General features: G+C 37.7%; 2 protein-coding genes across 2 annotated transcripts; both read left to right on the forward strand.

Annotated features, from left to right (window-relative positions):
- The first annotated feature begins 1,563 nt into the window (after positions 1–1,563).
- LOC307036812 (uncharacterized protein) lies at positions 1,564–7,743 on the forward strand. The gene is made up of 7 exons (XM_079677422.1): positions 1,564–1,813; positions 3,228–3,578; positions 3,882–4,046; positions 4,120–4,212; positions 5,051–5,088; positions 5,179–5,340; positions 5,851–7,743. Exons 1-7 carry the CDS (start codon positions 1,774–1,776, stop codon positions 6,049–6,051), a joined length of 1,050 nt encoding a protein of 349 aa, XP_079533548.1. The 5' UTR covers positions 1,564–1,773; the 3' UTR covers positions 6,052–7,743.
- A 236-nt stretch (positions 7,744–7,979) lies between these two features.
- On the forward strand, positions 7,980–12,678 carry LOC307038093 (uncharacterized protein; the record flags this gene model as incomplete). The annotated part of the gene is made up of 7 exons (XM_079679388.1): positions 7,980–8,019; positions 8,843–9,193; positions 9,483–9,647; positions 9,721–9,819; positions 9,894–9,931; positions 10,013–10,121; positions 10,480–12,678. The coding sequence occupies 7 exons, from the start codon at positions 7,980–7,982 to the stop codon at positions 10,482–10,484; spliced, it is 807 nt and encodes a 268-aa protein (XP_079535514.1). The 3' UTR covers positions 10,485–12,678.
- Between the last annotated feature and the right edge of the window lie 388 nt (positions 12,679–13,066).

Raw genomic sequence — 13,066 nt, forward strand, 5'->3', positions numbered from 1 at the left:
TGGAGACTTCGTGGACCCCCAAACTCCAGACCAGACCCCAAGAAAGAGTCAGAAAATGAGGAATGGCTCTCAGGGCTACGTGAAAAAATCCTAAGCCACTCGGGCAACAAGCTCCAGAGCCAGGGCTTGCGAGCAACCTCCTGACGTGCCTCCTTCAACGCAGCCTCTCTACCCCGTCTAGATGAGGCGCCTTTCCACGTATAAAAAATATACTCCAGAGAATATTCAAGACGTTCCGCCTGTAGCTTCAAAAGATCTGCTGGGTCCATTTTAAGGTCGGTTCGTACTGTCACGGTTTGTGAAACAAGCAGGACCCAAATGCAGATATAAACTGAACTTCCTTTATTTCAAGGCTATGAGATATATGTACAATGACAAAAACAGAACACTCACCGCAGAACTAGTCAGGGAACAAGACGAACCGACCAAGACAGACAGACAACCCAGAACTTAAATACACACAAGACTCAATCACACAACAAGACACAGGTGAGGAGGGAGGAGACAACACAGGGGCCCAGGTGAACATAATCAGACAATTAGACACACCAGGGAAACTAATGACAAGAGGAAAACACAGGGAAAAGGACCAGACAATAACCCAAAGCAAAACATGACATGGAAAACAGCAAAAACACCCAAACCTACAAAACTATAAACGTGACATAACATGAGAATCGTGACACACATAGAGATGATAGCTCTATTGTTTTGACAACTTTCAGGTCATTTAATTTGTCCACAGTCCTGGTTTGATCACAGAGAGCCGAACTGGTGGACTTAGTGGAGCATTCACCGCCAATAAACCACTTTTTCTGAGTTGTTTGAGATCAAAAAGGAGCTTAAATTTGGAAATTAATTATTATACATTAATGTATGTCTGTCTGTGTCTGCTGGAGCATATATGTTTATAGACTAAAAGTGATAATGCTTTAGTGTTGAGGTTTTGGCATTTTGTACCCAAAACAACAAAAACAAACTAAATGTATAATATCCTTATTCAGCTCAAAATCTTCAGAATTCACTCCTTCATTAAAACAGCAGCTTAGGTCAGCTGAGGTTCACAGAAGTAGTGGACATTTTCCCAGAGAAAATACCTTTCAAAATGTCTACAGAAACCTCTCAAACCACATTGACACACTCCACTTCTCTGTGTGTACTCTCATATGTTCCAAACACTCATATTTTCACCACGACACAATAACATAGCTTCCTCTTATGGATTATCATGTTGACAACCTCTACTTTCCTATCCAACAAATAGATCTAAAAAAAGGCCTCAACTGTGTTTCCGGTATGTCCTCAATTTGATGTTAGTCTAGGCCTATATTTTCTTTTTTTCATGTCCAAACCTCAAGTAAGAAGGACCAATTCTACTGAACTCTCACTCAGACAAAACAAACAAATATTATGTCTACATAATATCAGATAGAGGTTTCCAGTGAATGCACACAAAAGCATGTCTGTTGATTATATCTGTGCATGATATCATTACCGACTTCTTACATCAGTTAAAAGAGGAATTTGATTGCACTTTAAAGATAAATGTGACATGTTTGCCACTTCATGTTACAAACAAACACAGTTCAAATGTAATCTTCTCTAAATGTTCGACTAAATGACTTGTAGTTAAAAAACTAAAATAAGAAGGGAGGAGGGTTCAGGGTGTGTCGTGTGTTGGGAGGACGGACTCCATCATTTAGAGAAGTGAACAGTTCCTGCTTTGGCAGCGAAGACGGAAGAAAGCAGCTTTAAATCATCAGAGCCTCAAACATGAACGCCCGTCACTCTCTGATCTGCTTCTTCTTCCTCAGTGAGTACGATCACTTACTGTTCCTGTAAATGTGTCTTTTTAACAACTTATTTTTCTTTCTTATCTTTTTTTTTAATTAACAGTCCGTTAAACTTTATAGTGGACGGTAAACGGCTTCTCTGTTTCCTCACATCTCGTATCAGTTTAACATGTCGTTGGTTTCTGTGGTTACAGGGCGATAGGGGTTTGAGTAACTCAGTGGTGAAATAACTACTTATACTATCAGTGAAAGAAGAAATACTTGGTAACATTCATACATTAAAACCCCATTTCAGAGTGTATAGATGTTTTACTAATAATGTATATTTTCTACTTTTTAATGCTGTTTTAATTATTTTGAGATGTTTAAATTCTAGAATTGTTTATTTCTAACTCAATTCTTAATCACATTTTAACAAAGTACAAAAGTATTATGATCCAAATGTACCTGATTTAGTCAAAGTTGGCTTCTTGTTATGCCGAATGTCACATTTCAGAATAATGTGGTTTCATCACTTTATCTTGTAAAAGTGGAGCTCATTTAAAAATCTCACCAAGGGGTCAATAAAGTTTTACCCATATTTATTAAACTAATTATAATGAATTTGTTGATCATATTTTGTATTTCTAATTTGAGTCTGCAAGGTAACTTAAGTTATAAAATATAGTATAATTAAAGTGAAAGTATAGCATAAAATGAAAATACTCAAGTAATGTACCGGTAGCTCAATATTGCACTTAAGTACACAACTTGAGTAAAGGTATTTAGTAACTTTCCACCGCTGGAATTACTTAAATATTTCTTTCATTGAGATTACTATTGACCTTCCCACAATCAGAAATGACCCTATTATCTGAGAGTAACCATTTTTTTTGTTTCTTTAATTTTCTTCCCATAAATATCAGTTATTATATTTCTGCTGCATTGTTTTCCAAATAAAATGCATTCCAGTTTGTTGTATTTTGGAAGGAACAAATCAGTAATAAATTCACCAGTTGATTCAAGACCCAGGTCCTGTTTACCCTGTTGTTGTTTATTAATATCGACCCTGAACATTATCCCTGACCTATTGTTTATGTTTTGGGTTTGCACCTAATCATAATGTCAGATTTTTGTATCTTATTGTATTTCTTTGTATGTGTACTCTTGACACTATAGATTGCCACTGCTGCAAAGCAATTTCCCTCGGGATAATAAAGTTTATCTTATATTCATATTTCTGTTAATATTTCAGACTGGTTGAGCTGGGCAGCTCCCACTGAGACTCTTTGGCTCTGTGAATGATTTATGTAACTGAAATCAGACTACAGTGTATTAGAGGAATCAATCAATCAATCAAAGTTGATATATATCCCAATATCACACATTTGGCTCAGGGGACTTTACAGTTTGTACAGGAAAATAGAAACTATTGACTGCTCATCTCTCCAACAGCACTGAGGGATGGAAACAGTGGGCTCACCAACGCACAAAAACTCGACCGTACAGAAACTGAAGGAGGAAACATCACAGTTGCATGCTCCTTTTCTTTCTCTGGAGGAAGGAAGATGTTCTGTAAGGGAAAATGTGAAGGAGGAAACATTCTGGTAGAAACGACCGGAGACTCAGGAAAGAGCGGCAGATACAGCATCCAATATATGGAAGGATATTATCCAGCACGTTCTACAGTTCTGTATGTGAGCATCACAAAGCTGACCAAGTCTGACGCAGGATGGTACCGATGTGGTCTGGACAGATCTGGACTTGTCGACTCAAACCAGGACTTTGAGATCAGTGTTACAGATGGTGAGTTTCTTATGGGAGTTTTGGATATAACTCTTCCCAGACAGCTGCTGCTGCTGTTTCAAATAACCCAATATGTTTAGTGTTACAGTTATATTTAGAGCTGCATATTTTAACATGCTCTTTTTTATAAAAAAACAAACAGTTAATCTGCAACACATCCAGAACCACTACAAACATTACAGCTAATTTAAATATTTTTTCACAAAACATGAATTACCTTCTTCATTTAACGGAATGATATGAATTATTTATTTATATTTTACATGTCCTTTTGTTTTGTTTTGTTTTCCCTTTGTTTCACAGCTCCAACATCTTCAAAACCAGAAGTGACTCTCCGACCTTTTCCAACATCAGCCCCATCAGCCTCCCCACTGACCCCCACTCAGAGTCTGAGCTCTGTACCTTCCTCAGCCTCCAATGAACGCACCACGCAGCCTCCACAGGGACAGACAGCTTCAGCTGGACACGGTACTTTCAGTATGTTGTTTGTGTTCATGGACCAGGAAGTATCAGAGTAAACAAAGTGTTCTTCTGCTCTCAGATGTGGTGCTGTATGTTGGTCTGATTCTTCTCGTCATGTTCATCGTACTATCGGTTGCGTTGCTGATATTCTGCAGGAAGAGAGCCAGGAAAGGTGAGGCTAAAGGAAACACACACGCATCACAACGGCAAAAAAAAAAATGGACCTTTTGCAACTTATTTTGAACACACTGCTCTAAAAGTCAATAATGTTGCTCCATCGTTTCCCTCGTAACATCTGTGATATGACATAACTATTGACATTTAGATTTAAAAAATGTTTAGTTGTTTAGGTCAAACTTTAATACGCTTTCTAAAAAGCACACTTCTGTGATCTGATTGATATGTATATTTAAATCCTAATTTAAGAAGCTTTTTTGACAAACTGTTATATAGATCGTTTACTTAAAAATGACTCACTGATTCTGTTTGTTTGTCCGTAAAACCTTTTAGTTTCTTTATTTGTTCTAAATGTTTCAACTTGAGTGTTAAGTTTAATGTTTTCTCAAAAGCTGTTGTTTAACAGGCTGAGTTTATCCCTGTGTCTGGATCCTCTCTGTTCATGGCACTTCAGTTCCACTGTCACATTTTTTATGCAAAAAGACATGTCTCAGATGCTCCTGAAGACTTCATCTGTCATGTGACTAGGGGTCATTTAGTGTCTGCAGTAAAGATATGAGGCTGTGGAGTTGAAGTGATATGGGGGGAGAAAAATGGAATTCAGAAACTCTGCTAAACTCAATTTGAATCATTTAGAACAGATACGAAGAAGGAGTCTTTTGGAAAAACAATGTTGATCAGTGAGTTGGTGTTAAATACAGGTAGGTTCACAGCTCGTTAATCTTTTGAGTCTGGTTGCTTTTTAACCCAAAAAGGAGTTCAGCTCTGCCCTAATCTTAAGTTTTTTCTTATAAAGTTTTGTTTTTGAAGCTCATGAACTGCATTTCTTTCAGAACCTCCTGTGGAAACTGGGTATGATTCTGATGCAGAGGTGAGTTCGAGTAAATGTGGGATATTTCAGATGTATTCATGTTTGTAAAACTAGCTGATATCAATACTAACATGTTCTCACTTCCTGCAGACTAACCAACTGTATGAGGAGATCAGAGAGGAGGACAGAGGGAGCAGTTCTCCTCCTGCAGAAACATCCACCATTTACTCCTACGCCAAACCAACCCAACCAAACGGAGTCGAATCCACAGACGAGTACAGCTTAGTCACTGCAGCCACTGCTCAGAAGGAAGTACGTCAGAAGTGTGGGAGGGGTTTAGGTTTTCAGCTACACACACCCTAAATACACTTGAGAGGTTTTAATTAAAAGGTGATGGGTTAGATTTGATCACACTTGACAAAAGCCATCTCTCTATCTCACACTGAAAGATGACAGACGATATGACAAATGAAAACAGAGGAAACATTTTGAATAAGACACATTTGGTTTTAAACTAACTTAATCTACTTACATCTATGAAGATTTTGTTCATCAAGAGATAAAAGTAACACAAAACAGAAAGGGGAACCAGGCCAGATCATATATCAATACACAAGCTTCCGTTGATCTTAACAGGAAGTCCTCAGACTGAATGAGGAGGTGTGAGGGTGGGGGTGGGGAGGAACAAGTGCTGTATAAAAAAAAAGATTTCCAGGTTGATAAAGAAAAAATTGAATTGTACATAAAACCCAAAACAAGAAGCAGTACAAATCCTGAAAAGATGATCATGTGACAAATAACGATTTCTTTGTTTTCTTGCAGACTAAAGATGACCCGGGTAATCTCAACTACTCGGAGGTGGAATCTTCCAACAGTAGCGCTGCCTCGCTCCACAGCGCCCCCTGTGGCTACACAGATAACGCCCTCTACTCTGTTCCTCGGGTAGCACAGAGCTCCGACGTTAGCCACGCAGAAGACGCTTCACCTTATCTTTACTCCACTGTTTCTTTACATCAGATGTAGCTTCAAATCTGTCCTTTCCAAATGTACTTTCTCAGTGACCGACAGGTGAACACAAAGCTGTGTAATTAGGCATTTCAAATGTATCTGGTAAATACCTTAAAGGTCTCCTATCATGCAAAATGCACTTTTTAATGTCCTTTAGGGAACTCACTAACGGCCCGTCTACACTACAGGCATGAAAAAATCCTGAAGCTGGGCGTGTCTGAAGCTTGGCGATTTTTTGCGAGCAACGAATCACATGAATCTCCCGCCCCCGACATACAAAGCAATAGCAATGTTAAAACGAAGTAAACTGGATATAAACTCTCCAAACAGGCGAAAAAACGATCAGTTTCACCCACTGTCTCTGCCACCTCCCTCCATGCCTGGTTCCTCCGGTTTGTATCCCGGTAAATAGTTCCGGTCGTAAAGAACCGGGTGATTTGCTACCGTAATATCTCGTTTGGAATATGAGGAAATGAACTGCGGTCTGGCTCTCCCAGCTTGCACGCGGTTTGATTGGCTGCGCTTGCACTGGCGGGATTTGCATAAACGGGATTTGATTGGCTGATGCCAAGCATCGAGCCTCAAAAGTTGAACATTGTTCAACTTTTGATGCCGATAGATGCTCGTGATGCTTGCAAAGCCATGCCATGCTCCCCACAATGCAGTTCGGCGAAGATTAAAAATCTTCTACGTCACCCGATTCAAGTGAATGGGCGAAGCGTTGAAAGCATTTTTTGATGCCTGTAGTGTAGACGTACCGTAAGTGTCAGAAAATAAAACCCTCTCTTTTCCTCCTAACCCAAATCTCTAAAAACGGGGGCACAACGGAGCTGATCCAGATTTGCGTCCGATATGATGTAATATCGGAAATGTGGAACCACGACCCTTTCAGAAACGTTGCTATCAGAAACAATGCCCAATGTGTGTCGGACGTAATATGGTCTTTGTTTACATTAGCAAGCATGGCTATGGCTAACACTCAGAGCTAACCTGTACCGGAGAGAGTATGTGTAAACAAGCAGGAAATAAAGAAAGGAACTCACCTTGTGGTAAAACCGGCAAGAGAGAAAGCCTTTGAGCTCCGTACTGTTTCAGAAATAATCCTTGATGTGGTTTGGAACATGGCGTTTAATCACGGCAGCTTTTCTTCTGAGCAGGCATTAGCTCCCCCTCCTTTTTTTTCAAGCTAAGGACCCAGAATCAGCGTTTCTCTAACAGGGCTGAAACAGAGGGATATGAGGGATGTCTAAAATTCATGATCTGTTTGGTATTTTGAGCAAAACACATCATAGACATGTTTTTTATATATTTGTATATATCTGAGACCCATAATATATGCCTGAAAATAGCATGATAGGAGATCTTTAAAATAACTAAGTTTTTAGTTTATTTAAGTTTCTTGATTTAGTTTGAAAATATAACACCAAACCGTTTAAAATGTAAAGTATCAGATATTTGTATAATTTAATGTGTTTCTCTGCATCTGAAGACTTTTATATATTTTGTTTCTTCAGTCAAATGTTGTATTTATTCTGTCTTTTTCATAACTATATTTATTGTGTTTAGTTGATAGCTCTGAGCATTTGAAGAACTGTCGGATTCAAAATTCCCTGTCAATAGCATTTACACATAACTATATAAATGTATATTTTGTTGAAGCTTTGAAAACTTGATTAAATAAAAAGAAAATGGACACTCTGGACTCAATGATGGCAAAGTGGTTATTATGACAGCTATACGAATAATTGTACAAAAATATGAAATGGTTACTGCATTAACTTACAACCAAGTCCAGTTTTAATGTAAAACCACACATACTTGAACATGATGGCATGAGAAAGTAGAGTTCAGAGTGTTTGGAGGAGGACTCTCATCATTTAGAGAAGTGAAGCAGTTCCTGAAGACAGAAGAGAGGCAGGGGGTAAACCATCAGAGACTCAAACATGAACGTCGGGCACACTTTGATCTGCTTCCTCCTCCTCAGTGAGTATTTCTACCAGTCTCTCTTTTGTTTTACTGTTACTGAGCTTTATTTTCTTTATTTAATAACAATCGGTCAACTACGGTTTGCACTGCATTGTCTTGTCATCATCTCATATCAGTCCAACCACATGTTGGTTTCTGTGGTTAAATATGATGCTCAGTTAGTATCAGTCTTTTTTTAAATGCAGATTAATACAGGTATTAGTTATATCCTCAAAATAAAAGCAATTAGTAATCTGCAGTCAACTATTGTTCTTTTGGTTTTATAGTTGCCTTCTCTGTTGTAGAGTAAAGTTATTTTTCTGTGGCTTCAGCCCGAATAACTAGCTTTGTGATAAAGATATTAGTTCACTTTATTTGAAGCAGCTAAAGAGGAAGAACTGCAGCAGTAGACATCTTTTAGCGGTCTGTCCACAAACTGAGAGCTGTTGATGTTTTATAAATGCATGTTAAGCTTTTCCCACTCAGATAGGCAATCAGCAGAGTCCTTTTACATGAGAAGGGATACATTGAAGAAACACAACACAAAAGCACACTCAAAAATATATCACTAAATAACTGAACATTCTACACAGGTTTATACTTCATCACAACACAACATTTTTTCAAGTTTCTAATGAACATTAAACAGCCTATTAAAAAAAAATCTATTCTGCTTTTTAAGTTTTATCTAATATTCATATTTCTGTTGGATTGAGTTATAACAGACTGGTTGAACCGGACTGCTCCCAGTAGGATCAATGAATGATTTATGTAGCTGTGAAATCAGACTGCAGTGTATTACAGGAATAAAGTAACTATTGACTGAACATCTTTTCATTAGCGCTGAGGGATGGAAACAGTGGGCTCACCAACGCACAAAACCTCGTCCGTACAGAAACTGAAGGAGGAAACATCAGAGTTCCATGCTCCTTTACTTTCTCTGGAGGAAGGAAGATCTTCTGTAAGGGAAAATGTGAAGGAGGAAACATTCTGGTAGAAACGACCGGAGACTCAGAACAGAGCGGCAGATACAGCATCCAATATGTGGAAGGATCTTATCCAGCACGTTATACAGTTCTGTATGTGAGCATCACAAAGCTGACCAAGTCTGACGCAGGATGGTACCAATGTGGTCTGGTCAGATCTGGACTTGTCGACTCATACCAGGACTTTGAGATCAGAGTTACAGATGGTGAGTTTCTTCTGGGAGTTTTGATTTATCTGTTCAAGAACCTCCGCTGCTGTTCCAAATAACCGAACATGTTTAGTGTTAAAGTTATATTAAGAGATTCATATTTAAAACAATTATCCTTACATTTTTTTTAAATATTGTTGCACCGAACACATTATTTACTTTCTTGATTTAGCTTTAAAATGTGTAATGCTCTGATGCATTTTATTTCAATGACATCTTAGTGCAGCTTTCTTGGTCCAATCAGTATTTGATTTTTGTTTCACTGTGTTTTCCCTTTGTTTCACAGCTCCAACCTCTTCAAAAACAGAAGTGACTCCCCGACCGTTTCCAACATCAGCCCCATCAGCCTCCACACTGACCACCACTCAGAGTCTGAGCTCCGTACCTTCATCAGCCTCCCCTGAACGCACCACGCAGCCTCAACAGGGACAGACAGCTCCAGCTGGTCACGGTACTTTTAGTTTGTTGTTTGTGTTCATGAACCAGGAAGTATCAGAGTAAACAAAGTGTTCTTCTGCTCTCAGGTGTGGTGCTGTATGTGCGTCTGACTCTGGTCGTCATGGTCATCGTACTCTCAGCGTCTGTGCTGATATTCTGCAGGAAGAGGGCCAGGAAACCCAGAGGTGAGTTTACAGGAAACAAACACATAACAAAAGCAATCTTTTTGACCTAATCTTCTGAATGTGATGTGTTTTAGAAACTGCTGATGAAGCTGAGTATGTCAATGTCACAGAGGTGAGTTTGAGTTCATCTCAGCATTATTAATGTTTGTGCAAACAGCTGATATTAATACAAACCTGTCCTCACTTCCTGCAGGCTGACAGAGAGTGTGAGGAGGTCAGAGAGGAGGACAGAGGGAGCAGATCTCCTCCTATAGAAATGTCTGTCCTCTCCACTTCCCACTGCAGACACTTCTCAGAAGACAGTAAGTAACACTGAGATATGACTGAAGCTTTGAGTTCAGGAAACAGTATCTTTGGACTTCAAACGCTAATAACTAGAGTAAAGTCAAAGTTTAACATCAGTGTTTGTTTCTCAGTATAACCTGTTGCCTTCTTAAGAAACAGGAACCAGTGCAGAGTAGGATTATTTTTAAAGCCACAAGCGATGATAACTCTTTTGAGAAGGAAGTTAAAATGTGTGAACAAAGAGAAAGAACTTCATTATTTAAAAAAGGAGATGAACATTTCACATGAAGCAGTTCTCACGCTGAAACGATGATCATGTGAAAAAACATGAAAGTAAACTCGAAAAGGTATCAACTTTTCTTTGTTATCTTGCAGACTAAAGAGGACCCGAGTAAACTCACCTACTTGAGGAGGAGTTGTCCCTCCGTGCAGGGCCCTCGCCCCACAGCGCCCCCTGTGGTGATCCAGATAACGTCCTCTACTTCGTCCTTTGGGTAGAAACAAGTTTGGACGGTTTGGACACGCAGAAGAAGCTTTTTCTCTTCTCTACTCCCCCGTTACTAAATCAGATGTTGCTTCAACTCAATTAATTTGTAGGGTTTCAATTAGTAAACAAAAGCTATTTGGGTTTCATAGTATACATTAATAATAATAATAATAATAATAATAATAAAGCTTAATTTATATAGCACTCTTCATGCAGCTCAAAGTAACAAAATGTCAAGTAAAAAGAAAATTCCCCTCAGATTATTTATTAAGAACTTTAAAAAGAGCATGCAGCAAAATATAACATTTTATCAGGTTGATCGACACAAGGAGGTAACATGTATGATAATACAATAACATAAATAATGGTTTCTCTCAGACTGATAAGACACAAGACAACTGAATCGATGCAACAATATAAAATATAAAACCCCATAATACAAAGTGAACATATAGGTACAACAGAAAAAAAGAAGAAGATAATAGTTATACAAATGCCATAATTCTAATAAAGGTTAAACGATTAAGAAATAAAAAAGACCAACGTAAAAATAAATATTGCTATTGAAGCATGTTAGATTAATAAAGTAAGATACAGTCCTTTAAGACCTATACAATAAATAAAACAATATAAAGGTAGGTAAATAATAAAGACTAAAATAACATTTAAAGGTCACCTATCATGCTAATTTTAGGCAATAGCATAGGTCTCAGATATATAAAGAAATATAAAAACATGTCTATGAAGTGTTTTGATCAAAAAACCAAACAGATCACCCATTCTAGCCATGCCTCATATCCATCTATTTCACTTCCTGTTACAGAAGTGCTGATTATGCATCTCAATTCGATTTTCACCTGCAGAAATAAAGGCTAAATTTTTTTTTAAAATAAAGTTGTTTTTTTTTGGAATATATTTGGAATCTTTTATGTGAGAAGGTACCTAATGAGGTCACTTTATTTTGATCTGTAAAACAAAAATAATAAAGTTTTTTTTTTTTTAAACTGAAAAACATAAAAGAAGAGGGGGCGGAGCTTATGCCGGCTCATGTGGGACCTGGCAGATACTGTCTAAAATGCTGCGGTGATGAAAAGCAAGGATTATTAAATCAAGGATTATTTCTGAAACAGTATGGAGCTCAAAGGCTTTCTCTTTTGCCGGTAACAGTTAGAGTACAATACGTACAAATATTATTACATATCCCTGTTTTTTCTTCATATTTTCTTTGTAAAAGTTTCTCTTTAATATGATATGTTTTGGCTTTTCCTTTGAACCAAATCATCAAGACAAAGTCCTTTCATTTGCAATAATACTGCAACATCTTGGTTTGTCCTAAAATGTCAAAACGTTATAGTATTTCATTCATTTTCATTGTTTACATTGTAGAATTGTCCTTTTGCCGTAACATTTTTTATTAAGAAATGTTTTAGAGCTAAAGGTGGGGTAAGTTTGAGAAACCGGCTCGAGATACACCTTTTGTTGTATTCCATGGAATGCTCTTAACATCCCGATAGCAATGAATATCTGAAGTGCTTTGACTAAAAATCCATTAAAAAAATGTCTTCTGTGGAAGCTGTAGTACTGTAAAAAGCATGACCAATCATCTGAGCCGGCCCGGCTAAAATAACTGGATGGCCTACCTGCCTGTCAGCCTTCCATCTGTGCACAAACTTATCTCGTGCCCTCATTGGTCATGTGCGCGTTCGTGTGTGTTGGAGGAGGGGCTCTGTAAGGAAGTGGCAGATTTTTTCCAGTTGTGTATTTTCAAATTCTAGCGCACTCGAGCTGGTTTCTCCAAAATTAGCTACCCCACCTTTAAGTATAACGATGTCTTTGCAAGCGTTGTGTAAAATGTATTAAACATAAAGAAATGTGGAAACACCCCCTTTGGTCAAACAAGATACATTCACTTTTCTGCCAAAATTATCTCACAATAATTGGGATATAATTTGGGGTTTAAACTGTGACAGTCATTCGGCATAATTGAGACTTAACTGTCAACAAAGGAATTAGAACAGATCCAGTCATTTCCATATTTTAATGAAAATAAACTGGACATTAATTGAACATTGGCAGTTTAAACAGTATATGGTCTTCATCTTTTACAAAATGTTACAATAAATATTTCTATCCACTAATCTCCTCCAGCTCTGTGTTGTCATGTTGTGTAACTGACTTCACAATAAACAGCTTGGGACAATATGGCCGCTACAAGATACAGCAAACACAAATACATGAACTACTCTCGTCTCATCTTTGTTGTTTTCAATTATTTCACAACACAATACATCAACAGCTAAACCCAAAACAGCATTAATAATATTCCCTTTTATTGTCCATAAAAAAAATACAGTACAGGTTAAAAATGTAAATAAAAACAATGATTAGAAATGGAAGACAAACACTTGGTTAATATTTCCCTTTTACAAACTTACAGTGCTCAAAGAAGAAGAAAAGAAGAACAATGACTTGATA

This window comes from Notothenia rossii, assembly GCF_949606895.1.
Source record: "Notothenia rossii genome assembly, chromosome: 4".
Lineage (NCBI taxonomy): Eukaryota > Metazoa > Chordata > Actinopteri > Perciformes > Nototheniidae > Notothenia > Notothenia rossii.

What these genes read in the sequence shown, in the direction of transcription:
- LOC307036812 (XM_079677422.1), top strand. Translation starts at nt 1,774, where the DNA reads ATGAACGCCCGTCACTCTCTGATCTGCTTCTTCTTCCTCA. An exon ending in TGAGATCAGTGTTACAGATG is followed by an intron (nt 3,579 to 3,881) that starts GTGAGTTTCTTA and finishes TTTGTTTCACAG; the next exon opens with CTCCAACATCTTCAAAACCA. An exon ending in GACAGCTTCAGCTGGACACG is followed by an intron (nt 4,047 to 4,119) that starts GTACTTTCAGTA and finishes TTCTGCTCTCAG; the next exon opens with ATGTGGTGCTGTATGTTGGT.